Genomic DNA, 27,838 nt, shown 5'->3' on the forward strand with positions numbered 1-27,838 from the left:
TGCCTCCAGTTACCTCCGTGTCTCCAAGCACCTCGTGCCTCCAAGCACCTCGTCCCTCCAAACACCTCGGTGTCTCCAAACACCTCCGTGCCTCCAAGCACCTCCGTGCCTCCAAACACCTCCGTGCCTCCAAGGGTCTCCCAGCACTCCCTGTACTCCCAGTACCTCAGTGCCTTCAATACCACAGTGTCTCCAATATCTCAGTACCCCAGCCTTCATTATTTCTACAAGTCTTGTCTTACAGGAGACCTACAAGAATTCCTCTGGGCCTCCCGCCTGCCGTCTTAGTTCTGCATGAGGAAGACCTACATCCGGCCATCTCTACTACGACCCAGTGGCGGTTCCTCTTCCCGGTCATCGGAAGAAGCCCCGAGTCCACAACACTCCCAAACCAGGTCAGTGATACTTTCTTACTAGAGATAACATATAATGTGACATGTACTGTGCGTGGCTGCTGTGTTCCGTTATATATAGTATATGTACCTCCCTCCCATTCACCCACTCCCCCTGCTGTCAGAGGACCATGTGTGACACTGCAGCACCAGCACAGAAGCCCCTGCTGCACTTACAATGGACAGGTATGGAGGTTCCCCAGTGTCTGTGTTTACAGTGGAGACCCAGGACCACCAGTCTCCCCACTGTCCTCCTCCCATAAGAAAGAGGGCATCCAGGGGCAGGACGCTGATTCAGCTGGTCCTGGTGGCACTTACTCTACTGGCACTGTGCGGCGCAGCATCCCAGATCTACTACTTAAGGAGGATGCAGAGCAATCTAGATGCCGCTCAGGAAATGGTAAGTGTGTTCTTTCTATAGTGTTGGGGCAACTCAACGGGTGTTTGGTGATGAAGCTGTTAAGATTGTCCCTCTGTTATCCGAATTGTTGAACGTGTACTAAAAGGAGAAGGGGAGGTCTGCAAGTAGTAAGGAGAGAGTGAGAGAGAGGGAGAGAGAGAGAGAGAGAGAGAGAGAGAGAGAGAGAGAGAGAGAGAGAGAGAGAGAGAGAGAGAGAGATGTGGAGAGAAAGGGAGAGGGAAAGAGAGAGAGAGAGAGAGAGAGAGAGAGAGAGAGAGAGAGAGATATGGAGAGAAGGAGAGGGAAAGAAAGAAAGAGAGAGAGAGAGATGTGGAGAGAAAGGGAGAGGGAAAGAGAGAGAGAGAGAGAGAGAGAGAGATAGAGATATGGAGAGAAGGAGAGGGAAAGAGAGAAAGAGAGAGAGAGAGAGAGAGAGAGAGAGAGATGGAGAGAAGGAGGGGGGGAGAGACAGAGAGAGAGAGAGAGAGATGTGGAGAGAAAGGGAGAGGGAAAGAAAGAGAGAGAGAGAGAGAGATGGAGAGAAGGAGGGGGGGAGAGACAGAGAGAGAGAGAGAGATGTGGAGAGAAAGGGAGAGGGAAAGAGAGAGAGAGAGAGATGTGGAGAGAAAGGGAGAGGGAAAGAAAGAAAGAAAGAAAGAAAGAAAGAAAGAAAGAAAGAAAGAAAGAAAGAAAGAAAGAAAGAAAGAAAGAAAGAAAGAAAGAAAGAAAGAAAGAGAGAAAGAAAGAAAGAAAGAGAGAAGGAGAGGGGGAGAGAGAGGGAAGGAGAGGAAAGAGGAAAAGAATGAATGAGGGGTGCAGAGGGAGTTGTGGAGTGAGAGAGAGGGAGACAGAGGGAGGGACAGGGAAAGAGAGAGAGAGAGAGGGAAAGAGAGGGAGAGAGAAAGAGAGGGGGAGAGAGGGAAATCAGTTTTACCCATTGCTACAGAGAGTTAAGAGATTAGCCACATATTAATATACCAGTAAAAACCTCCTTCACATACAGTACATGCTGTGTTGTCAGTTTGTGCATAGGTTCATAAACCCAGTCCTCAGAATCCCAAACAGTTCACATTTTCCAGGACACCTAGCAGGTGCACAGGTGTGTACATTGGGGGTTATCCCGAGTTGATCGCAGCTGTGCTAAATTTAGCACAGCTACGATCATTCACACTGACATGCGGGGAGATGCCCAGCACAGGGCTAGGTCCGCCCCGCATGTCAGTCCGCCCCCCCCCCCCCCCACGCAGAAGTGCAAAGGCATCGCACAGCGGCGATGCCTTTGCACTTCAAGAGTGGCTCCCAACCAGCGCAGCTTTAGCGTGCTGTCCGGGAGCTACTCGTCACTCCCCGGCCCGCAGCGGCTGCGTGTGACGTCACGCAGCCGCCGTGGCCCACCCCCCCAACTGTCCTGCCACACCTGCGTCTAGCCCCCTCCAACCCAGCGACCGCCTCTGCCTCAGAAGTGATCGGTAGGCAATGACGGCTGGCACCCGCCGGTGCACTGCGGCGCCGGTGCATGCGCAGTTCCGACCTGATCGCTGCGCTGCGAGAAACTGTAGCGAGCAATCGGGTCGGAATAACCACCATTACGCGCTAACACATTTTAAAAGATCCACAGGTGCAGCTAATTATTTCACTTGTTATTATGTGATGAGACCTGGAAAACACAAACTCTCTGGGGTCCTGAGAACTGAGGGGTTTATGATGTCTGTATTTACTAAGACTTGGAGAGAGATAAAGTACCAGCCATTTTGCTCCTAACTGACATTTTTCAAACACAGCCTGTAACATGGCACTTGGGATCTGATTGGATGGTACTTTATCTCCGTCTACGTGGATGTAGTTACGAGACCGGCGTTTGGAATCCTGGCGGTCAGCATAGAATGTCGTCACGGGGCAGAGTGCTATTCTCACTCGTGGGTGTCCACTACACCCATGGAGTGGGAATAGAACCTGTGACGAGCCCGCAAGGGGCTTCGCTGCACTCGCCTCGCTGTCGGCATTCTGGCAGTTGGAATCCTGGCATCGGTATGCTGACCACTGGGATCCCGAACACCGGTCTCACATACCCAGCGCTGTCTACTTTATCGCTTTCCAAGACTTAGTACATTGGGGGTCATTCCGACCCGATCGCTTGCTGCAGTGTGGAAATGCGCATGTGCCGGCACCACAGTGCACCGGTGCATGCCAGCCGTCCTTGCCTAGCGATCGCCTCTGAGGCAGAGGCGGTCGCTGGGCGTGAGGGGGATGGACAGCGGCGATAAGCTGCCATTTAGGGGGCACGGTCTGGCCAACGCAGGCGTGGCCGGACCGTTGGGGGGGCGGGCAGCTGCAGCAGCGTGACGTCACACGCAGCCGCTGCCATCCAGGGCAGCAAAGAGGTTCTCCTGGCCAGCCGCAGGGGCTGCGCTGGCTGGGAGTAACTCCTGAGATGCAAAAGCATCGCCGCTGTGCAATGCTTTTGCATTTCTGCGGGGGGGGGGGGAGGGGGGCACTGACATGCAGAGGGGACTAGCCCTGTGCTGGGCGTCCCCCCACATGTCTGAGTGCCTGATCGTAAATTTAGCACAGCTACGATCAACTCGGAATGACCCCCATAGACCCCTAAGTGTGAGAACCAATGAATTTGTGGATGGCGTTCCAACAGACAAAAAAAAAAAAATTGCGGCACAGTAATTTGTCCTTGCTCCACCGTCTGAGCTGTTGCTATACGTTATGGAACTTTCAGAGATACAGGCCCACAACTTGCATAGATTTTTTTCGCTGTATAGGATTTTTGCTCTTTAGTTACACACGTGTCATGTCTAAGCATTGTCTTCCTGTGTTGTTTTTTTCTAATTTTTGGGTTAAAAGGCAGCTTTAGACTTTTTGGGTGCTAAGCCGTCCTATCCCAAGTAATAGAACCTCTTCAGGAGGGGATGCGTTTGGAATTCCGGCGAGTGGGATGCCAGTGGTCATGTCACTGACGCTGGAATCCTAACACTCAGACTCAGGAGACCGACGCCAGGACATCAAAGGTGAGTATCGGGGTGGAGGTTAGGCCCTGGGGGGGGAGGGTTAGGTTTAGGCACTAGGGGAGAGGTTAAGGTAAGGCATTAGGGGGTGATTATCTATAGCCGACACTCCTGGAGGGTTAGCCGTAGCCGACACTCCCGGAGCGCTAGTGGTAGGGGATGGGTGAGGGCTAAAATACTTACCCCCATCCGGTGTCGGGATTCCCACTGTCAGGATGCCGCAGTCGGTCATGTGACCATCAGATCTCTGCCACCAGCATTTCATACCTAACCCTGCAGGAGATCTCCACCAACCTGACAGTAAAACTGGCATATAATAGCTGATTGGAAAACTCATTCTCGCTACCAATGTGACAGAGCATAAATAAATAAATAAATAAATAGATTAAGGATCTTTACATCTGTACAGGACGCAGCCCCAAGGCAATTCAAGAATGTAATGGGATCTGTTGCCTAGGACAGAAAATACACCTAATTAAAGGTTTTAAAGTCATGTAGTTTAAGATTTATTTGTAACTTGCCACTCTAGAGTAAATTACATCCAGTATAAGTGTGAATTGGCCTAATTTTGAAAATAGCAGCTTCAGGGCCTTATTCTGGTTTGTTTCCAAACTAAAAAAGCACACTAATGGGCAAAACCATGTTGCACTGCAGGTCAGCTGACACTATTACAGCCATTCACAGATACATATTTTTCACATGACTGCAGTGTCCAATCCTGGTGCAGAGTACCCTATATAAACCATTCCCAGGCACATGTGCTTTGCCAGTTCAACTTGTCTCCTAGGAGATTCCTGGCACCTGTATCTACAACGCCAATCCCTTGCAGTTTCCAAATTGATAGCACCTAAAGGATGCTATTCAATTTCAGAGGTGAACGCTGTTTTGCAAGAATCACAGACAGACGATTTTCGTCCATCTGCGCTTGCGCCACGATCGTATTGAGCGTGCACAGGCTTTCAGTATTCGACCACATCCCGAAATTATACGATCACATAGTTATTGACAGGCGGTGGACGATGCTACACATGCTGGACGGCCTTGTCCTGTGATGGGCAGCCCCCGGCATGCTTTTATCGGTAGCAGTTGTTACTATTTTAGCAAAAACTGCTACCAACCCTGAATAACCCCCAAAGTTCCAATCTACAATCTCTGGCAGTTTCCATCTGCAAGTATGTACAGCCATGGACAAAAGTTTTGAGAATGAAATTTAAAAAGTTTTCACAAAGTTTGCTGCTTCAGTATTTTTAGTACTTTTTGTCAGATGTTACTGTGGTATATTGAAGTAAATGTGCAAGAATTTCATAAGTGGCAAAGGCTTTTATTGACAATTAAATTAAGTTTATGCAAAGAGTCAATATTTGCAGTGTTCACCCTTCTTTTTCAAGACCTCTGCAATTCGCCCTGGCATGCTGTCATTCAACTTCCGGGACACATACTGACTAATGGCCACCCATTCTCACCTAATCAATGCTTGGAGTTTGTCAGAATTTGTGGGTTTTTGTTTGTCCACCCGTCTCTTGAGAATTGACCACAAGTTCTCAATGGGATTAAGGTCTGAGGAGTTTCCTGGCCATGGACCCAAAATGTGGATCTTTTGTTCCCCGAGCCACTTAGTTATCACTTTTGCCTTATGGCAAGGTGCTCCATCATACTGGAAAAGGCATTGTTTGTCACCAAACTGTTCTTGGATGGTTGGGAGACGTTGCTCATGGAGGATGTTTTGGTACCATTCTTAATTCAAGGCTATGTTCTTAGGCAAAATTGTGAGGGAGCCTTCTCCATTGTCTGAGAAGCAACCCCACACATGAATGATCTCAGGATGCTTTACTGTTGGCAAGACACAGGACTGATGGTAGCGCTCACTTTTCCTTCTCCAGACAAGCATTTTTCCAGCTGCCCCAAACAATGTGAAAGGGGATTCAACAGAGAAAATGACTTTACCCCAGTCCTCAGCTGTCCAATCCAAGTACCTTTTGCAGAATATCCATCTGTCCCTTGTGTTTTTCCTGGAGAGAAGTGGCTTCATTGCTGTCTTTCTTGATACCAGGCCATGCTCCAAAAGTCTTCCCATCACTGTGCATGCAGATGCTCTCACATCTGCCTGCTGCCATTCCTGAGCAAGCTCTGCACTGGTGCTGCCCCGATCCCCCAGCTGAAATAACTTTAGGAGATGGTCCTGGCGCTTGCTGGATGTTCTTGGATGGCCTGAAGCCTTCTTCACAACTATTGAACCTCTCTCCTTGAAGTACTTGACGATCTGATAAATGGTTGATTTAGGTGCAATAAAAACTGAGGCAACAAACTTTGTGAAAACTAGGTGCAATCTTACTAGCAGCAATATCCTTGCCTGTGAAGCCCTTTTAAAGGTATGATGACTGCACCTGTTTCCTTGCAGGTAACCATGGTTAACAGAGGAAGAACAATGATTTCAAGCACCACCTTCCTTTAAAAGCTTCCAGTCTGTTATTCTAACTGAGGGCCTAATTTAGACCTGATTGCAAAAGCAAAATCTTTCTCTAATGGGCAAAACCATGTGCACTGCAGGTGTGGCAGATATAACATTTGCAGAGAGAGTTAGATTTTAGAGGGTTATTTTGTTTCTGTGCAGGGTAAATACTGTCTGCTTTAGTGTTATACTGCAATTTATATTTCAGTTTGAACACACCCCACCCAAATCTAACTCTCTCTGCACATGTTATATCTGCCCCACCTGCAGTGCACATGGTTTTGCCCATTAGAGAAAAATGTTGCTGTTGCGATCAGGTCTGAATTAGGCCCTCAATCAGCATGACAGAGTGATCTCCAGCCTTGTCCTCATTAACACTGTCACCTGTGTTAATGAGAGAATCACTGACATGATGTCAGCTGGTCCTTTTGTGGCAGGCTGAAATGCAGTGGAAATGTTGTTTTGGGGATTATGGGGCTAATTTAGTAAGGATAGCAGATGCTGTTAATCAGCAGAATTTGCTATCCTTTTGGTCGCATGCTGGGAGACGCCCATCGCTGGGCAAGGCCGCCGAGCATGCTGACCAGCGCCTCCCCACCTTCAACAAGCAGAAAATAAGAATTTACTCACCGGTAATTCTATTTCTCGTAGTCCGTAGTGGATGCTGGGAACTCCGTAAGGACCATGGGGAATAGACGGGCTCCGCAGGAGACTGGGCACTCTAAAAGAAAGATTAGGTACTATCTGGTGTGCACTGGCTCCTCCCTCTATGCCCCTCCTCCAGACCTCAGTTAAGGAAACTGTGCCCGGAAGAGCTGACACAACAAGGAAAGGGTTTGGAATCCAGGGTAAGACTCATACCAGCCACACCAATCACACCGTACAACTCGTGATACTATACCCAGTTAACAGTATGAACAATAACTGAGCCTCAGTAACAGATGGCTCATAACAATAACCCTTTAGTTAGGCAATAACTATATACAAGTATTGCAGACAATCCGCACTTGGGACGGGCGCCCAGCATCCACTACGGACTACGAGAAATAGAATTACCGGTGAGTAAATTCTTATTTTCTCTGACGTCCTAGTGGATGCTGGGAACTCCGTAAGGACCATGGGGATTATACCAAAGCTCCCAAACGGGCGGGAGAGTGCGGATGACTCTGCAGCACCGAATGAGCAAACTCAAGGTCCTCCTCAGCCAGGGTATCAAACTTGTAGAACTTAGCAAATGTGTTTGACCCCGACCAAGTAGCAGCTCGGCAAAGCTGTAAAGCCGAGACCCCTCGGGCAGCCGCCCAAGAAGAGCCCACCTTCCTTGTGGAATGGGCTTTCACCATTTTGGATGCGGCAATCCAGCCGCAGAGTGAACCAGCTGAATTGTGCTATAGATCCAGCGAACAATAGTCTGCTTCGAAGCAGGAGCGCCAACCTTGTTGGCTGCATACAGAATAAACAGCGAGTCAGACTTTCTGACTCCTGCCTTTCTGGAAACATACATTTTCAAAGCCCGGACTACGTCCAGCAACTTGGAATCCTCCAAGTCCCTAGTAGCCGCAGGCACCATAATAGACTGGTTCAAATGAAACGATGATACCACCCTAGGAAGAAATTGGGGACGAGTCCTCAATTCTGCCCTGTCCATATGGAAGATCAGATAAGGGTTTTTACATGACAAAACCGCCAATACTGACACACGCCTAGCCGAAGCTAAGGCCAATAGCATGACCACTTTCCACGTGAGATATTTTAGCTCCATGGTCTTAAGTGGCTCAAACCAGTGGGATTTAAGGAAATCCAACACAACGTTAAGATCCCAAGGTGCCACCGGTGGCACAAAAGGAGGCTGAATATGCAGCACCCCCAGAACAACGTCTGAACTTCAGGCAGTGAAGCCAGTTCATTTTTAGAGAAAATGTATAGGGCCGAAATCTTGACCTTTATGGATCCTAATTTTAGGCCCATAGTCACTCCTGACTGTAGGAAGTGCAGGAATGGACCCCGCTGGAATTCCTCTGTAGGGCCTTCCCGGCCTCACACCAAGCAACCTATTTTCGCCATATACAGTGAAAAAGTCTTGAATAACCTCATCCGGAATGCCCTTTTCCGCTAGGATCCGGCGTTCAACCGCCATGCCGTCAAATGCAGCCGCGGTAAATTTTGGAACAGACATGGCCCCTGTTGCAACATGTCCTGTCTGGGAGGCAGAAGCCCTGAGTCCTCTGAGAGCATTTCCTGCAGCTCCGGGTACCGAGTCCTTCTTGGCTAATTCGGAGCAAAGAATATTGTTTTCACTCCTCCTTTTATTACAATTCTCAGCCCTTGGGTATGAGAGGAAGAGGAGGGAATACAGAGACCGACTGGAACACCCACGGTGTTACTAGTGCGACCACAGCTATCACCTGAGGGTCCCTTGACCCGGCGTAAAACCTTTTTTAGCTTTTTATTGAGGTGGGACGCCTTCTAGTCCACCTTAGGCAGTTCCCATCAATTTGCAAACTGCGTGAAGACTTCCTGATGAAGTCCCCACTTTCCCGGGTGGAGGTCGTGCCTGCTGAGGAAGTCTGCTTCCCAGATGTCCACTCCCGGAACGAACACTGCTGACAGTGCGCTTACTTGATTCTCCGCCCAGCGAAGAATTCTGGTGGCTTCTACCCTCGCCACCCTGCTCCTTGTGCCGCCTTGGCGGTTATATGAACCCCTGCGGTCTGACTGGATCAGAACCGGTTGGTCGCGAAGCAGGATCTCCGCTTGACTTAGGGCGTTGTATATGGCCCTTAGTTCCAGGATATTGATGTGAAGGCAAGTCAGTTGACTTGACCACAATCCTTGGAAATTTCTTCCCTGTGTAACTGCCCCCCACCCTCGGAGGCTTGCATCCGTGGTCACCAGGATCCAGTCCTGAATGCCGAATCTGCGGCCCTCGAGAAGGTGAGCACTCTGCAGCCACCACAGGAGAGACACCCTGGGCCTGGGGGATAGGGTGATTAACCGATGCATCTGAAGAGGTGATCCGGACCTCTTGTCCAGTAAGTCCCATTGGAAGGTCCTCGCATGGAACCTGCCTAAGGGGATGGCCTCGTATGATGCCACCATCCTTCCCAGGACTCGAGTGCAGTGATGCACTGACACCTGTTTTGGTTTTAATAGATTCCTGACCAGTGTCATGAGCTCCTGAGCTCTCTCTATCGGGAGATAACCCTTTTCTGGTCTGTGTCTAGGATCGTGCCTAGGAGAGGCAGATGAGCTGTAGGAACCAACTGCGACTTTGGAATATATAGAATCCAGCCGTGTTGCTGTTACACTTCCAGAGAAAGTGATACGCTGTTCAGCAACTGCTCTCTTGATCTCGCTTTTATGAGGAGATCGTCCAAGTACGTGATAATAGTGACACCTTGCTTCCGCAGGAGCACAATCATATCCGCCATTACCATGGTGAATATTCTCGGGGCCGTGGAGAGACCAAACGGCAACATCTGAAATTGGTAATGACAATCCCGTACCGCAATTCTGAGGTACGCCTAATGAGGTGGATAAATGGGGACCTGAAGGTATGCATCCCTTATGTCCCGATTCACAATAAAGTCTCCCCCTTTTTAGGCTTGCACTGACCGCTCTTAGCGATTCCATCTTGAACTTGAACCTTCTCAGGTATATGTTCAGGGATTTTTAATTCAATATGGGTCTGACCGAACCGTCTGGTTTCGGGATTACAACATGGTCTAATAATAACACCCTCTTGTTGAAGGAGGGGACCCTTGACCACCACCTGTTAAAGATACAGTTTGTGAATTGCAGATAACACTGGCTCCCTCTCTTGGGGGGAAGCCCGCAGGGCCGTCGGTGAGGGGGCATCTTCTCACAGTCCAGCTTGTATCCCTGAGACACAATATCTATTGCCCAGTGATCGAACAGGGAGTGAACCCACTTGTGGCTGAACATACGAAGGCGTGTCCCCACCGGGCCTAGCTCCGCCTGTGGAGCCCCAGCGACATTGGTGGATTTTTGTAGGGGCCGGGGAGGACTTCTGTTCCTGGGAACTAGCTGCCCGGCTCTGACAAGAAAGGACGCCCCTCAGACTTTCTTGCTTCTTTATACGAAAGGCTGCATTTAATAATGTCGTGCTTTCTTAGGCTGTGCAGGAATATAAGGCAAACTAGCAGAATTACCAGCTATAGCTGTGGAGACCAGGCCCGAGAACCCTTCTCCACACAATCCTCAGCCTTCCATATGCCTCTTAAGTCGGCATCATCTGTCCAATGCATATTCTACAGGACACGTCAAGCAGAGATCGACATAGCTTTGACTCTAGGACCCAGTATACTCATGTCTCTTTGGGCATGCTTTATAACTATATATCTATCACTTAAGACCGCATCTTTAATATATTTATATTGCATACTAGGGTCTCATCTCTGCTGATAAGGTACCTGTCCACGCTGCCACAGTGCTATAAACCCATGCCGACACAATCGCCGGTCTGGGTAGTATACTAGAATGTGCACGCTATCTGCAGGATCCCTGAGAATAGCAAGTGCTACCATCTGTGCAAACAGGACACCCCAGGGGAAGATTCTCAACATATCCTGGCCCTAGTGGGGAAAGGATACAGCCTGAAAATTCTCTTGTGGGAAGCTGCCGTCTCTTGTCTGGAGATTTCCGCTCTTTTTCCTCATGAGAGGAGGGAAATTTACCTCAGCATTCTTCCCCTTAAACATGTGTACTCTCGTGTCAGGGACAGATGAGTCATCAGTGATATGCAAATCATCTATTATTTCAATAATCATATATTGAATACCTTATAGCCATCTTGGCTGTAACTTTGCATTATCGTAGTCGACAGTGGAGTTAAACTCCATGTCGATACCAGTGTTTGTTATTATGGATAGTGAGCATTGAGAGACTCTGAAGGTCTCTGTGACATAGGGACAGACATGGGTAGATTTCCTGTCTGTTCCCTAACCTTTTGTGCAATAAATTCACCTTAGCACTTACACATATCCAAACAGGTGTCGGCATTGTCGACGGAGACACCCTCTCACACACATATCCGCTCTATCACCTTCTTAGAGGAGCCTTTTACCTCAGACATGTCGACACACGCGTACCGACACACCACACACACAGGGGATGCTCTATTTGAGGACAGTTCCCCCACAAGGCCCTTTGGAGAGACAGAGAGAGAGTATGCCAGCACACACCACAGCGCTATATAACCCAGGGATTACACTACAACTCAGTCTTTACCCAGTTGCTGCTGTATATACAAATTTTGCGCCTAAATTTATGTGCCCCCCCCCCTCTCTTTTAACCCTTTGTGTACCAGGATACTGCCGGGGAGAGCCTGGGGAGCTTCCTTCCAGCGGAGCTGTGAAGAGAAAATGGCGCTGGTGTGCTGAGGAAGAAGGCCCCGCCCCCTCAGCGGCGGGCTTCTGTCCTGTTTCTGACTAAAAATGGCGGGGGGTTTACACATGTACAGTTTTCCAGACTGTATTATGTGTATATATTGCCAAAAGGTATACTTATTGCTGCCCAGGGCACCCCCCCACCAGCGCCCTGCACCCTACAGTGACCGGAGTGTGTGGTGTGCAGTGGGAGCAATGGCGCACAGCTGCAGTGCTGTGCGCTACCTTAATGAAGACCGGAGTCTTCTGCCGCCGATTTTATCTCCTTCTTCTGTCTTCTTGCTCTGCAAGGGGGACGGTGGCGCGGCTCCGGGAACGGACGATCGAGGTCAGGCCCTGTGTTCGAACCCTCTGGAGCTAATGGTGTCCAGTAGCCTAAGAAGCACAAGCTAGCTGCACGCAGGTAGGTTTGCTTCTCTCCCCTCAGTCCCACGTAGCAGTGAGTCTGTTGCCAGCAGATCTCACTGAAAATAAAAAACCTAACAAATACTTTCTTTCTAGCAAGCTCAGGAGAGCCCACTAGGAGCACCCAGCTCTGGCCGGGCACAGATTCTAACTGAGGTCTGGAGGAGGGGCATAGGAGGAGGAGCCAGTGCACACCAGATAGTACCTAATCTTTCTTTTAGAGTGCCCAGTCTCCTGCGGAGCCCGTCTATTCCCCATGGTCCTTACGGAGTTCCCAGCATCCACTAGGACGTCAGAGAAATTGCGTTCGCTTCGCAATTTCTACTTGTCAGCAGAAACTAAGGATGGCTCCTGCAGGCAGGAGTCCTGGCGCCATCTTACCCATCGCAGCGGCTGCGTGTGATGTCACGCAGCCGCCATGATCACGCCCCCGTTCGCGCAGCGCCGTCCACCATTCACATCACCCCGTCCCCGCAGCGCTCCGTCTCCTCCCTGGAAAAGGAGCGTTGCCGCCCCCCCTCCTGACCTGCGACCGCCTCTGCCTGATTTTCTGTGCCCCCACAGAAAATGCGGGCGCAGGACGGGCTCTGCACATGTGCCCGCATCTTTTCAGGAAAAATTCCAGTTGGATGGCACACTGCGATCCAGCCTGAATTAGCCCCTATGTTCATTGTCCTGGCAAAGAGGGGCTATGCAATTAATTGCAATTCATCTGATTACTCTTCATGACATTCTGGAATATGTGTAAATTGCTATCATAAAAACTGAGGCAACAAACTTTGTGAAAACTAATACCTGTGTCATTCTCAAAACTTTTGGCCATTGCTGTACATCTCCACTCTGCAAACCAGAGCAATTCTCGCATTGCTATCTCCTAGCTGCCATCAGCAATTTCCCATAACCAGTGTGCTGTCTGCTTCCTGCAATATATCCAGCACTTCCAATACAGGGGCCTGATTCAGGTTTGTTAGCAAAGTAAAAAAGCACACAACTGGTCAAAATCATGCTGCACTGCATGTGGGGCAGATGTAACATGTGCAGAGAGATTTAGATTTGGGTGGGTTATATTGTTTCTGAGCAGGCTGCTTTTGCATGTAGCCCACAAACGTTAGACAGCTTTATTTTTACACTGCAATTTAGATTTCAGTTTGAACACACCCCACCCAAATCTAACTCTCTCTGCACATGTTACATCTGCCCCACCTGCAGCGCACATGGGGCCTAATTCAGATCTTTTCGCTCGCTACTGTTTTTCACTGTGCAGCGATCAGGTAACTACTGTGCATGCGTATGGAAAAACGTAGGCGTGTCGAGGTGTTTGCAGGGCGGGTGTCTGACGTCAATTCCGGGCTCGAATAGGCTGAAGTGATCGCAGCAGCTGAGTAAGGTCAGAGCTCCTCAGAAACTGCACAAGCTGTTTTTGTACAGGGCGGCTGCCTATAGGTGGCGTCTATCTGTTCGCAGCGCTGCAAAAATTAGCTAGCGAGCGAACAGATCTGAATTAGGCCCATAGTTTTGCCCATTAGAGAAAATGTTTGCTGTTGTGATCAGGTCTGAATTAGGTCCTGACTTACAACCAGAATTACCAACTACAATCTGCAATACTTCTCTATTACTTCAATCAGCACTTCAGTCATTACCAGTCTGCTTCTAAGCCTCCTACATGCAGTCTCCTCACTTCGGCCCTCATTCAGAGTTGATCGTTCGCTAGCTACTTTTTGCAGCCGTGCAAACGCATAGTCGCCGCCCACGGGGGAGTGTATTTTCGCTTTGCAAGTGTGCGTATGCATGTGCAGCCGAGCGGGACGAATGGATTCGTCACTAGAAGCATTGCCCAGCAACGATGCTGTTTGTACCCGTACGACGCGCGTGCGTATTGCTGTGCATACGCATGCGCAGTAGTAACCTGATCGCTGCGCTGCGAAAATCAGCAGTGTGCAATCAACTCGGAATGACCCCCTTCATGTCACCTGTGCTCACTGCTGCTGACTGTCCAGGATGTGCAGTTGCTATTGCAGACACGTGTTCCAGCGTGTTATAACTGAATCATCCTGTTCTCCACATTTCCTGCATTATCATTCAGCACTGCTACTACAGGCTGCTACTCTGACAGCTTCCAGTGTGCATTCCCCAACATTACCTGCAGTAGAAGAGGGCCCAGATTTATCAAGCCTTGGAGAGTGATAAATTGAAAGGTGATAAAGTACCAGCCAATCAGCTCATGTCTGTCATGTTACAGGCTGCTTTTGAAAAAATGACAGCTAGGAGCTGATTGGTTGGTGCTTTATCACTGTGCAATTATCACTCTCCAAGGCTTGATTAATCTGGGCCTAGATTTGATATTCTTCAGCACTGCCATCATCCGCTCAGAGGTGGCCTTGCTGTGAGTGAAAAATGTGAAGTTATAATGTCAGATGAGGAGGCAGAGCCACGAGGAAGAGGAAGTAACTGACAGCTCAGAACGTCGGTAAAACAATAGGGCAGCTTTGTGGTCATGACAAGGATTAGGAGGAAGTAGTTCTTCACCATTAGCATCCTTAGGACATTCCAGATTAGCTCTACAGTGCTTAGCACAGCAGCGGTGAATAGATGCTGTGCACATGCGCACAGCGTCTATTCACAGGACACAGAGGGAGAGAGGGCATGCCAGCGGCTCAGAGAGCGCTGGGCATATCCCCTCAGTGACAAAAACAAGGGGCAGGTCTCGTGATCGTGGGTCCTCCCGTGAAGCCAGAGTCCCTTTACATAGGCCACACCCATTTTCAGGCGCGCGCACAACGTTGTCCCTCATTCCACTGATCAAATGTCGGATGGTATGCCAATGTCAATCTTGCTGTGGCTTTGGGGCACTGCGAGCGAGATCACAGACAGAGATTGGCACATGTGTAGTACAGATACTGTGCATGTGCCAATCGGTAAACATCGGAGTTGTGCGTTAACCATCGGGATTACATAGAACTCTGAAACAGGCCCTTACTGCGCAAATATATGCTTTTAAAATAGCAATACATTTTTTAATCTTAAAATTTCAGTTTGCTGTCTGTTAACTATAAAGTCCTGTATGACATCATCCACCCATTTCCTGTGCTTTTTCTCATTATGAAGTCGTAATCCTGTAGTGACTCAGCGTCCAGTATGACAGTATGTGTGGGAGGTTTGCATTGTCCAGAGTCACAGTATATAAGAGGTTTTGCAATGTACAGTATATGTGATAGGTTTGCGGTGTACGGTATTGTATTATGTGTGAGAGGTTTACAGTGTACAGTATCACAGTATAAGAGGTCAGGGGAAAATGCAGGATTTTTAGGGGGACGGTCTTTATGTATATAGAGAGAGAGAGAGAGAGAGAGAGAGAGAGAGAGAGAGAGAGAGAGGGGTGGGGGCATGGGGAGAAACCATACCTCCCAACTGTCCGGATTTTCGCAGGACAGTCCCGCTGTCCCACCCGCGGGCCGCAGTGTCCCGCGGTGGGGGGGGGGGGGGGGGCAGTTGGGAGGCTCTGTCTGTCGCTGCCCTGCTTAGCAGAGCAGCGGTGAATAGACGCTGTGCGCATGCGCACAGCGTCTATTCACTGAAGTCAGAGGGAGAGGGGGCATGCCAGTGGCTCACAGAGCGCTGGGCATGCCCCCTCAGTGACGAAAACGGGGGTGTGGCTCGCGATCGCGGGTCCTACCGATAGCCACACCCCTTTTCCTTAGGCCACGTCCCTTTTTCGGGAGCGCGCTCGCCGCGCGTGTGTCCCACTTTATACAGAAGAAATGTTGGGAGGTATGGGAGAAACAGAGGGGGGCATGGGGAGAGAGGGGACATGAAGGGGGAGAGAGGGAGGGTGAATGAGGGGGCATTGGGGGACAGAGTGAGGGAGGGAGGCATGGGGAGAGGAAGTGGGGCATGGAAAGGGAGAGGCATACAGAGAGAGGAGGGCATGGAGAGAAAAAGGGGCATGGTGCGAGAGGGGGCATTGGGAGGGAGAGAGAAAGAGAGGGAGGCATGCTAGAGAGGGGCATGGAGAGAGAGACAGGTATGGGGAGGGAGATAGACAGGGGGAAAGGGCATGGGCAGAGAGAGTGAGGGAGAGAAGCATGGGGGGAGAAAGATTTCAGCAGCAGCCTGATTATGGCCCTCATTCCGAGTTGTTCGCTCGCTAGCCGCTTTTCGCAGCAGTGCACACGCTCAGCCGCCGCCCTCTGGGAGTGTATCTTAGCTTAGCTGAATTGCGAACAAAGTTTTTCGCAATATTGCGAAAGATTTTTCTTAGCAGTTTCTGAGTAGCTCGAGACTTACTCTGCCACTGCGATCAGTTCAGTGGTTGTCGTTCCTGGTTTGACGTCACAAACACACCCAGCGTTCGCCCAGACACTCCTCCGTTTCTCCAGACACTCCCGCGTTTTTCCCAGAAACGGCAAAGTTTTTTCACACACACCCATAAAACGCCCAGTTTCCGCCCAGAAACACCCGATCTCCAGAACGATGAAGAAACCTTGTACTGCCGTGAGTAAAATACCAAATTTACTTGGCGCAGGCGCAGTGCGAACATTGCGCATGCGCAGTTTGCGACTTATCGCACCGATGCAGTGTACAGTATCACAGTATATGTGACAGATTTACAGTGTACAGTATCACAGTATTTGTGAGAGGTATGCAGTGTACAGTGTTGCGGTATGTGTGAGAGATTTGCAGTGTACAGTATCACGGTATATGTGAGAGATTTGCAGTGCACAGTATCACGGTATATGTGAGAGGTTTGCAGTGTACAGTATCACAGTATATGTAAGAGGTTTGCAGTGTACAGTATATGTGAGAGGTTTGGACTCTACAGTATCACAGTATATGTGAGAGGTTTGCAGTGTACAGTATCGCAGTATATGTGAGAGGTTTGCAGTGTACAGTATCACAGTACATGTGAGATGTTTGCAGTGTATAGTATCACAGTACATGTGAGATGTTTGCAGTGTACAGTATCACAGTATATGTGAGAGGTTTGAAGTGTACAGTATCACAGTATATGTGAGAGGTTTGCAGTGTACAGTATCGCAGTATATGTGAGAGGTTTGCAGTGTACAGTATCGGAGTATATGTGAGAGGTTTGCAGTGTACAGTATCACAGTATATGTGAGAGGTTTGCAGTGTACAGTATCGCAGTATATGTGAGAGGTTTGCAGTGTACAGTATCGGAGTATATGTGAGAGGTTTGCTGTGTACAGTATTACAGTATATGTGAGAGGTTTGCAGTGTACAGTATCACAGTATCTGTGAGAGGTTTGATGTGTACAGTATCACAGTATATGTGAGAGGTTTGCAGTGTACAGTATCACAGTATATGTGAGAGGTTTGAAGTGTACAGTATCACAGTATATGTGAGAGGTTTGCAGTGTACAGTATCGCAGTATATGTGAGAGGTTTGCAGTGTACAGTATCGGAGTATATGTGAGAGGTTTGCTGTGTACAGTATTACAGTATATGTGAGAGGTTTGCAGTGTATAGTATTGCAGTATATGTGAGAGGTTTGCAGTGTACAGTATCACAGTATATGTGAGAGGTTTGCAGTGTACAGTATCACAGTATATGTGAGAGGTTTGCAGTGTACAGTATCACAGTACATGTGAGAGGTTTGCAGTGTACAGTATTGCAGTATATGTGAGAGGTTTGCAGTGTATAGTATCACAGTATATGTGAGAGGTTTTCAGTGTATAGTATCGCAGTACATGTGAGAGGTTTGCAGTGTACAGTATCGCAGTATATGTGAGAGGTTTGCAGTGTATAGTATCACAGTATATGTGAGAGGTTTTCAGTGTATTGTATCGCAGTATATGTGAGAGGTATGCAGTGTACAGTATTGCAGTATATGTGAGAGGTTTTTGCAGTGTACAGTATTGCAGTATATGTGAGAGGTTTGCAGTGTACAGTATCGCAGTACATGTGAGAGGTTTGCATGTACAGTATCACAGTATATGTGAGAGGTTTGCAGTGTATAGTATAGCAGTATATGTGAGATGTTTTCAGTGTATAGTATTGCAGTATATGTGAGAGGTTTGCAGTGTACAGTATCACAGTATATGTGAGCGGTTTGCAGTGTACAGTATCACAGTATATGTGTGAGGTTTGCATGTACAGTATCACAGTACATGTGAGAGGTTTGCAGTGTACAGTATCACAGTACATGTGAGAGGTTTGCGGTGTACAGTATCGCAGTATATGTGAGAGGTTTGCAGTGTACAGTATCACAGTATATGTGAGAGGTTTGCTGTATACAGTATTACAGTATATGTGAGAGGTTTGCAGTGTACAGTATCACAGTATATGTGAGATGTTTGCAGTGTATAGTATTGCAGTATATGTGAGAGGTTTGCAGTGTACAGTATCACAGTATATGTGAGAGGTTTGCAGTGTACAGTATCACAGTATATGTGAGATGTTTGCAGTGTATAGTATTGCAGTATATGTGAGAGGTTTGCAGTGTACAGTATCACAGTATATGTGAGAGGTTTGCAGTGTACAGTATCACAGTACATGTGAGAGGTTTGCAGTGTACAGTATCACAGTATATGTGAGATGTTTGCAGTGTATAGTATTGCAGTATATGTGAGATGTTTGCAGTGTATAGTATTGCAGTATATGTGAGAGGTTTGCAGTGTACAGTATCACAGTATATGTGAGAGGTTTGCAGTGTACAGTATCGCAGTATATGTGAGAGGTTTGCAGTGTATAGTATCACAGTATATGTGAGAGGTTTGCAGTGTACAGTATCACAGTATATGTGAGATGTTTGCAGTGTACAGTATCACAGTACATGTGAGAAGTTTGCAGTGTACAGTATCGCAGTATATGTGAGAGGTTTGCAGTGTACAGTATCACAGTACATGTGAGAGGTTTGCAGTGTACAGTATCACAGTATATGTGAGAGGTTTGCAGTGTATAGTATTTCAGTATATGTGAGAGGTTTGCAGTGTACAGTATCACAGTATATGTGAGAGGTTTGCAGTGTACAGTATCACAGTACATGTGAGATGTTTGCAGTGTACAGTATCACAGTATATGTGAGAGGTTTGCAGTGTACCGTATCACAGTACATGTGAGAGGTTTGCAGTGTACAGTATCACAGTATATGTGAGAGGTTTGCAGTGTACAGTATCACAGTATATGTGAGATGTTTGCAGTGTACAGTATCACAGTACATGTGAGAAGTTCGCAGTGTACAGTATCGCAGTATATGTGAGAGGTTTGCAGTGTACAGTATCACAGTACATGTGAGAGGTTTGCAGTGTACAGTATCACAGTATATGTGAGAGGTTTGCAGTGTATAGTATTGCAGTATATGTGAGAGGTTTGCAGTGTACAGCATCACAGTACATGTGAGAGGTTTGCAGTGTACAGTATCACATTATATGTGAGAGGTTTGCAGTCTATAGTATTGCAGTATATGTGAGAGGTTTGCAGTGTACAGTATCACAGTACATGTGAGAGGTTTGCAGTGTACAGTATCACAGTATTTCAGTGATTTTTGCTTTCAAGTTTATGTAGCTTTTACATTGTTAATGTGAGACTATGAGATTCAAAGCAGCAGATACTGGCCCTCATTCCGAGTTGATCGCTCGCAAGGCGAATTTAGCAGAGTTGCTCATGCTAAGCCGCCGCCTACTGGGATTGTATCTTAGCTTCTTAAAATTGCGAACGATGTATTCGCAATATTGCGATTACAAACTACTTAGCAGTTTCAGAGTAGCTTCAGACTTACTGGGCATCTGCGATCAGTTCAGTGCTTGTCGTTCCTGGTTTGACGTCATAAACACACCCAGCGTTCGCCCAGACACTCCCCCGTTTCTCCGGCCACTCCTGCGTTTTTTCCGGAAACGGTAGCGTTTTTATCCACACGCCCCTAAAACGCCCTGTTTCCGCCCAGTAACACCCATTTCCTGTCAATCACACTACGATCGCCGGAGCGAAGAAAAAGCTGTGAGTAAAAATACTATCTTCATTGTAAAATTACTTGGCGCAGTCGCAGTGCGAATATTGCGCATGCGTACTAAGCGGAATTTCACTGCGATGCGATGAAAATTACCGAGCGAACGACTCGGAATGAGGGCCACTGTACGTCACAATGGAATCCTTTCAAACTAACCTTATCTTATCTCTTTCAGATTAACACACATTTCCATGAACAGAAGATGATCCTTAAACCAGGTATAAACCATACTTGCCTACTTACCGGCATTGTAAGTGTAGGGGGGCTACTATGATGCGATTTAGCGCAAATCGCGTCATCATCCTGGGGGTGAGCAGATGAGGAGGGGGGGGAAGGGGTGCGGGCCTGGGGGGTGGGATGCGGGAGACTTGCCCACTTCCCCGGGGGGCTGGGAGTGTCGCACCGTTTTCCGGAGCCTCTCAGCTATTCCAGGACAGTAGGCAAGTATGGTATAAACTTAATAACTATAAGAAAGTAAAATGGGTTTAAATAATGCATGGTAGAGTTAATGCTTGTCCATAGGTGCCCGCATATTTGCGCAAATGTGTGCTAAGAACTTCAATTATACTCCATGTTAATTGTGAGGGTTTATATAAATTATTTTTACTATCAGTGTTCTTAGTGCTAAGAGTGTGCATCTGCATCTCTCTTCCTCCACATTGGAATATTGACTGTTTTTATTTATTGAAAGGTAGAAAGTCCTTTTTCTCGTTCTTCAGTCTTGGCTTTTGAAAAACGAGTATTCTTTATACAGTAATCCTGACATCAGATCACAACCACAGCAGATTGCCAACATTTACAACCTTGAAACTGGCATTTGACGACGCTGGAGAAATGTGTAACAGTCATACATGTTCTTATTGTGTATGTGTATGTATGAATTAACAAATGTGTTCAGCTGTTTATATTATATGGGGGGGGGGGGGGGGGCTGGACTGCGCACCCTGACTCTAAGCATAGCAAGAGGTGCTACCATGCTGAGACTTTTACTGCCACACAGAAAAGAGAGAAAATGCAGGTGCACACTCTAATATATAAGTACTAATATAATTGTTAATCAGAACAATTATAACAAACTCTGAAATTTAACATAGAGTAAAACTGAGTTTCTTACCATCATTTTGGCCATCTACCATGACCAGGTGACATTATCAGGAGAGTTCCTAACATTTCTGAGGTTCAAGTCCAGAGCATGGGACCCCCCTGGGTCAGCACAACCCAACCGCCCAAAGGAGCACACTACGAAGTAGCAGTTATGAAGGGAATTCAATTAGCTGTGGTAAATTACTGCATCTAATTGTCCGCCAGTGACTAATTCAATTACCCCTGATAAGCCGACAGCCTCTGGGATTTCTTCTTACAAATCCCCAATATTTAACTTGTTTTCACGTCCACGAATACAAAAACACATAGATTCTGAAACTTATACCTGATATATGTGTTTTTCGGACACAAATGGGTCAGCGCACCTGCAAAAAATGGGGCCACAATTGAATAGACTGATACCACTACCGGGCTTAACATAGCGGTAATTGAATTACCCCTATGTATTAGTAAGTGTTACATTAATAAAAAGTAGCAGCTGAGCGCTAGAAGTGTTCAAAAGTTGAGAAGTAGAAGTTAAGGTGTTAAGTGTTACATAAATCAAAAGCAGTTTGAAAAGGTGTTAACATTAGTGTTACATTTAAGTGTTACAATAATGATGCCCTGAAGCCACATACATTTTGTCTTTTTTCTGTACAACTGGAGGGCGGAAATTTAATTGGGTGTGAGGTTTAGCGATTTAAAAACCTTTTCGTACCTCACGCCCAATTTGGAATTACTGCAGGTATGTGCACTCCCAATACCCGCGGTATCCAGTTATTTAAACAAAATGTTGCAGGCCTTTTAAAGCTAAAAATCCAGTGATGCATGTAAAAAAAAATACTCACCTGCCTGGAGCTCTCCAGTGGTCTCACCTCCATTTTGTACACTGGGGAGGGGGCTTCTGGGAGGCTCTGAAGCAGCTTGGAGGCTCAAAGGCTGCCGGTAGATGCAGTTTGCCAGTGGCCAAATCTGGGGGGGGGGGAGTACACACACACGGGGGTGGGATAGAGGTGGGGGGGGGGGGGTCACACAGATTCTAGACTAGTTAAGCTATTTGGAAACTTCCAATGGCTTAATTGGTCCTCAGAGGGGGTGCCGCCGAGGTACCAGAGCAAGTACCGGTGATTTTTCCTAAAATTAATGACACCGGACGCAAGGTCTCCTAGTCCCCACCCGGTGCCTAGCAATAGGCAGATGCCGGGTACAAGGTGTCCTGGTCCCCGCCCAGCACCTAGCAACTGTACTCCTAGCAATGGGGACGCCACAGGCAGACTGGGTTTCCACGTTGCTTAGGAAATAGGTTACGTGTAGCAGGGCAGTAGTACTTATTTTGCAATTGGGGTTTTGATTGGTTGGAGGGCATTTATATGCACTTCCAGTTCACTCCCCAAATCACTGGTGATAGTTCCTGCTCTGGTGAGAACCTGTCAGCCTGTGAACACCCGTGATTCTGAGATCCTGTCTGACTGTTTTCCTGATCGGATCTAGCTAGCCTTGTATTCAGGTTTTGGTGTGGAATTTCCACACAGACATTTTCTTTGCCTATATTTCTTTATTGTCTCCACCTTGTGCATTGTTGCATTTACATTTGATTAAATTGCTTATTACATCCTGTGCATTGTTACATTTACAAATAATTTGTGTTATGTGTATTCAATCCTGTGCATTGTTGCATTTGCAAGATCATCTGGGTTCATTTATCTGTGCATTGTCACACTCACGTGCAGTCCCTATATACCCCCCATCTGTGCCTTAGCATTGTGGTAAGGTTGTGTCTGGTGAACGTCTCACTGTACTGCATTTACCCCTGCCCAGCCTCCGATAATCGCCTTGTCCATACTGAAGTCCTGGGGGCATCTGAGTATGAGGAGGACTTATTCCACCCTGGAAAGATGGTTGCTATAGGTGAAGTCTAGCTTGCAGGAGGCTAAAAGACTGCTGTGCAGTGGGTAATTGCGTGAGCGTCCCAAGGCACTGCCTATAAACCTACAGAACTGAGTGTTAGCATAACACATTGTCATTGTGGCAATTGAATAGCAAAACCCTGAGGTTATGGGGAAAACCCTGTACTAAAAGTTTTTTTTTTACATTTCCCACCCTTAATTTAATTCCCCCACATATATTGTATAGAGTTCTTTTAATAGAAGGCATAACTGCCAACAGCTAAGCGGAGTGACCAAATCCACAATGGCCTCAGCCTGAATGGTCCTTGTGTAGCTCGGATGAGTGAGAGGCTTGGTTGATTTTTTTCCCTGAATTTCCAGCCTGGTATAGAGGCAGCTGTGGGTGTACATTCCTACTTTGGAGATAAATTTCATACAGATGTTAGTTTGCATACTGTTGGAGCTGTAGCAGATAACAGTGATATGTGGTGAGGTGAATGGCTGGGGAGGCACACATGGGGATGGGTGTGAATACTCACTGTAACTCTCCCCTCACTACACAAAGCTACAGTGTCCACTGAGTCTCCTACCTGCATCCCAGTGTCTTCTCTTGCTGCTGCTGACTGAGCTCTAACTACATTGCACTTCCTGGTCACATGACACAAGTGTCCATCAGTGCACAAGGCCCGGCCCCACACTCAGAGGCATGCTTCTATTTGCCCCCTTTCTGTGCAGTGTTACTGCCTGTGGCGTGGCCCTACCCCCAGCTCTGCACAGAAGTGTCTGACTGTAGCACAGAGGCCACATCTCTTGTCTCCCTGCAGGTCCATGGATCCCCACACAGCTGCTGAGTGTTAGCTATAAAAAGGATTACACTAAACAAGGAAGATGTTTATGTTATAAATATCTTCTGTGTATTATTCTATTCATCTTTATATAAAGTTTGACAGGGTGTATGACAGCGTGGGGTCTGCCTCCCTTGTCTACCATGACTGCACGTCCGCGCCAAATCAATATGTTTCTTTTATTATGCATAAATAATCAGCTCAGCAGTTTCCAAATTATTTGTAAATACCAACCATTTATTTCTTTATTTTCCAGATGGTCGCCCCATTCCCTCTGCTCATGTTACGGGTATGTATGCGGAATAGATAAAGTGTTTAAGTTGGTTTTAAAAAGTAGCAGTGATGATGGGATGGTCGTAATATTGGTGGGTTAGAAAAAACAAAGGGCTGTTTTAAGTTATCACACATGTTCATGACTATTCATTATTCTGGTTGACCAAAAATTAGGGACCCTCCCTAATCCAGCCAACAACACCATTGCACCCACTATTTTTATTATGTTTTTAAACTTTTTTTTATTTTTATTCAGGGGTAATTCCAGATTAATTGGCAGTGTTATGACTAGCAGTCAGTTGGCCAATTTCAATTAAATGCAAAATTGAGGTAATTTACAGCGATTGCAGTTTTTGCAAACTTCACAGCCTTTTCTGCAGCAAGAACTGACTTTTTGTGGGTATGCACGCTCCCACAAGTCACCTATTCAATTACAAATTTGCAAAAATGGGATTACCGTCAAAATTGCTGCCGGCAATGAAAAGGGAAAAATGGGTAAATCTGCCTGTATCCTCCCAAGAAAAGCTAAACTAACATCACATATAACTCCCTAGACAACACCAGAGTGAAGGCACTGAGGCATTTAGCTGTCAGTAGTAAATGCTAAATAGTAGCAGTAAAAAAGAGGGTGCGATAATCTCACCCAATGATGTTACTAGTAGAGATGCGTGCGGACCCCCGTATTTTGGTTGTAATTCTAATTTCATCCTTGTGTTTTGGTTTTGCAAAACCACCCTCAAGTGTTTTGGGTTAGATTCGGATTTCGGTTTGGTTTTAAAATTGGTAAAAAAAAAGCGATAATCACTGATAAAAATCAGTAATTCTGCTCATATCATGAAAATTTTTGCAATTCAAAACCTGAAATTCAATTTAAAATCTGAATTCCGAACTGTGGGAAGATCTGAACCAGCATTCGGTTCAGAGCAGATCTTCTTGGGAGATCCATACCGGGTTTTGGGTCGGATCTACAAAATTTGTGTGGATTTGGATTCCTAGAGAACCAAACAGCACGTCTCTAGTTACTAGTGGATTAGGCATTCAAAATAGTTTAGATATTTGATCCCCAAAATACTAGCTGGATATGAGCTTGGCTGGGAGGACTGGGGGTATTTTTTGGGTTTATCATGTTTTATTACATTTAAAATATTGGGCTGTAGACTAAGGTCAGTATGACACATTCAATAAGAGTGCATCTCAGCTACATAAGTTCCACCAAACCCAAGAAACCAATTGGCAGTTAGCTTTCATGCCAAGTGCATGTTAGACAATGTTACGAGGTGTCTTATTGGTTGATAAGGGTAAATACTTCTTTGACACCTAAATATTGTTTGGTAATATATTAATTTCTTTAATTCTGATCATGAAATAGAAATGTTATACCTATTTAACATAAGACTCTGTAACTAAAACAACAGAACTTACAATGACAGTCAATTCTAAAAGACTAGTAAAGGTCTAGTAAAGCTAACATTTTTAAGTTGTTGTTCTTTGGTATAACTTTCCCTTAGTAAGCTATAGTAATTATTGATGCATATTCCCCTATCATTATATCTCTTTCCAGGTCTAACAGTTGCAGACTACTCTTCCAGCGTTCCTCTACAGTGGGAGCCCACCAGAGGTCTGGCTTTCCTCCATGACGTAGGATACAGCAACGGGTCACTTCTCTGCAAGACGAGTGGACTATATTTTGTGTACTCCAAGCTGCAACTGGGCTTATCAAATTGCCCCCAAACCTCTGACACTTCAACATTTATTCATGGGGTGTACACGAGAAGTACTGACAAACCACTGATGGAGGACAGGAGAAGGTTCTGTGACACTGAGGGGTCTCCCTTATGGAAGGGAAGCAGCTTTATCGGGGCCGCTTTCATGTTGGAAAAAGGAGATGAAGTCTATGTCAGGATGTCTCACAAAAATCTCATACGCGTCGATAGGGACACTGTGACCTTCTTTGGACTTTTTGGGCTTTAGAGAACTCAAAAGAATTGCTTTCTCCAGCAACTGGGTCACAAAACATGGAAAAGAGTTACTCACCCGTAAAGTAAAATGTCCTCTTGATGAGACTAAAAAACAAAAAAAAATTTTTACTTAAACTTTAAAATCAGATTTCCTCAAGCGAGCAAGACCTTGCATCTTCCATCGTTCGGCGAGTCTGCTCTGCGTCATTGGAGGATATGTTTAGACAGAAGCAATGAAATTAATTTTACTTTTTTGGGGCCATTGTTTTGTTAAATCCATCTGATATTTTTGCCGGTATGTACCCCGTCTTTGCCCTGCCTCTTTTTATAAAAGATTTCAGAAATTGGATATTCAAGATGCTCTTTGATAACAAAGCGTTGATAATAAATATGTTGTGTTTTTTTTTACGTTCTAGAGGTAACTTATGACATTGGGACTTTATTTATTATGAGATGCAGTTAGTTTATCAACAGTCCCTAAATGTAGCATTTTATTCACATTACAGAGTAGCCGCATACAAAGTCGCTTATTGTGTCTGATTCATGTCCGGCTGTTGTATCGGCGCATGCTGCAAAGTAACGATGTTCGGTAATTAGTGCATGTGCTGGACCCATACTGATCATGTGCAATATGGGTCTGCAACGTGACGTCGGACGTGGATCGTCAGCAAACTGACAGTGATTGACAGTTTGATGCCATTTGGAGGCGTCGCTGGCCTCTGTTCCTCAAAATGGAGGCGTGTCACCACCACCATTGCGGGGGAGGGACGAGGCCAGAATCTACGTCCAGGGATGGAGATTTCCTGGCCTCTTTGTGTTGCTGTGGTGGCTATCCCAATGGGTCATGCGGCCATCTGATGAGTCGCAGATGAGCCGTTTCTGTGTCCCAGGATGCAGTTCGGATCAGTAATGTAGCAGCATGTGTGGCGCCCCCTGCTGCATTACCATATTAGTGCGGTCGCTGCTCCTTCCATGTAAGTAACAGCATGGAGTGTTCCTCCAACCACACCTGAATTAGGCCCAAAGTGTACTGGGTGCTATGGATTAGTACTTTTTGTGACAGAGGAATTAGTATAAAGTCGCAGACTGAGTACAGTAATACATGGCGCAATGTAGCTTCACATTTTTTCTCAGGTTAGCCTCCAGGCAGCACACAGCGGCGGCGCACTGTCAGCGCCAGTGTCCAGGCTACCCGTGCATTGTAATTAAAAAAATGTGATGAGATGCATGACGCGGCTTAGTCGTAAAGTCCGTGGCTCGCCAAATGCGAACTGAGGACCCTTATGTGACCCTGGGGAAACCATGTTACCGTGGTTGACGCCTTTACAAAAAACAACTGGGACAGCACGGACGGTGTAATGGTTAGCTTTGTTGCCTCACAGCACTGAGGTCATGAGTTTGATTCCCACCACTGTGTGGAGTTTGTATATTCTCCCCGTGCTTGCGTAGGTTTCCTCCAGGTACTCCAGTTTCCTCCCATAATCCAAAAATATACTGGAAGGTTAATTAATCCTAATGTGTATGAGTATGCGTATATGTGTAATATAGATTGTAAGCTCCACTGGGGCAGGGACCGATGTGAATGGCCAGATACGGTAATATATGTAAAGCGCTGCTGAATGTGTGCGCACTATATAAAGAACTGGTAATAAGTAAATAACTGTGTGATTGTTTGAATAAACACTTTTTTCTTCACCAAAACTAGAGTGTGGTCATCCTTACCTTAAATGGGGGTAAGTGCTTGTATGACTTATATTGCGGC

The 27,838-nt window shown here is 46.6% G+C and overlaps 1 protein-coding gene across 1 annotated transcript; it reads left to right on the top strand.

The window, feature by feature from the left end:
- Window positions 1–522: 522 nt before the first annotated feature.
- LOC134936117 (tumor necrosis factor ligand superfamily member 6-like) lies at window positions 523–27,739 on the top strand. The gene is made up of 4 exons (XM_063931026.1): window positions 523–792; window positions 20,207–20,249; window positions 24,102–24,134; window positions 25,680–27,739. Exons 1-4 carry the CDS (start codon window positions 571–573, stop codon window positions 26,087–26,089), a joined length of 708 nt encoding a protein of 235 aa, XP_063787096.1. The 5' UTR covers window positions 523–570; the 3' UTR covers window positions 26,090–27,739.
- Window positions 27,740–27,838: the final 99 nt, after the last annotated feature.

Source organism: Pseudophryne corroboree, chromosome 6 (genome assembly GCF_028390025.1).
Source record: "Pseudophryne corroboree isolate aPseCor3 chromosome 6, aPseCor3.hap2, whole genome shotgun sequence".
NCBI classification, from domain to species: Eukaryota; Metazoa; Chordata; class Amphibia; order Anura; family Myobatrachidae; genus Pseudophryne; species Pseudophryne corroboree.

What these genes read in the sequence shown, in the direction of transcription:
- LOC134936117 (XM_063931026.1), top strand. Translation starts at nt 571, where the DNA reads ATGGACAGGTATGGAGGTTCCCCAGTGTCTGTGTTTACAGTGGAGACC. An exon ending in TAGATGCCGCTCAGGAAATG is followed by an intron (nt 793 to 20,206) that starts GTAAGTGTGTTC and finishes TATCTCTTTCAG; the next exon opens with ATTAACACACATTTCCATGA. An exon ending in GAAGATGATCCTTAAACCAG is followed by an intron (nt 20,250 to 24,101) that starts GTATAAACCATA and finishes TTTATTTTCCAG; the next exon opens with ATGGTCGCCCCATTCCCTCT.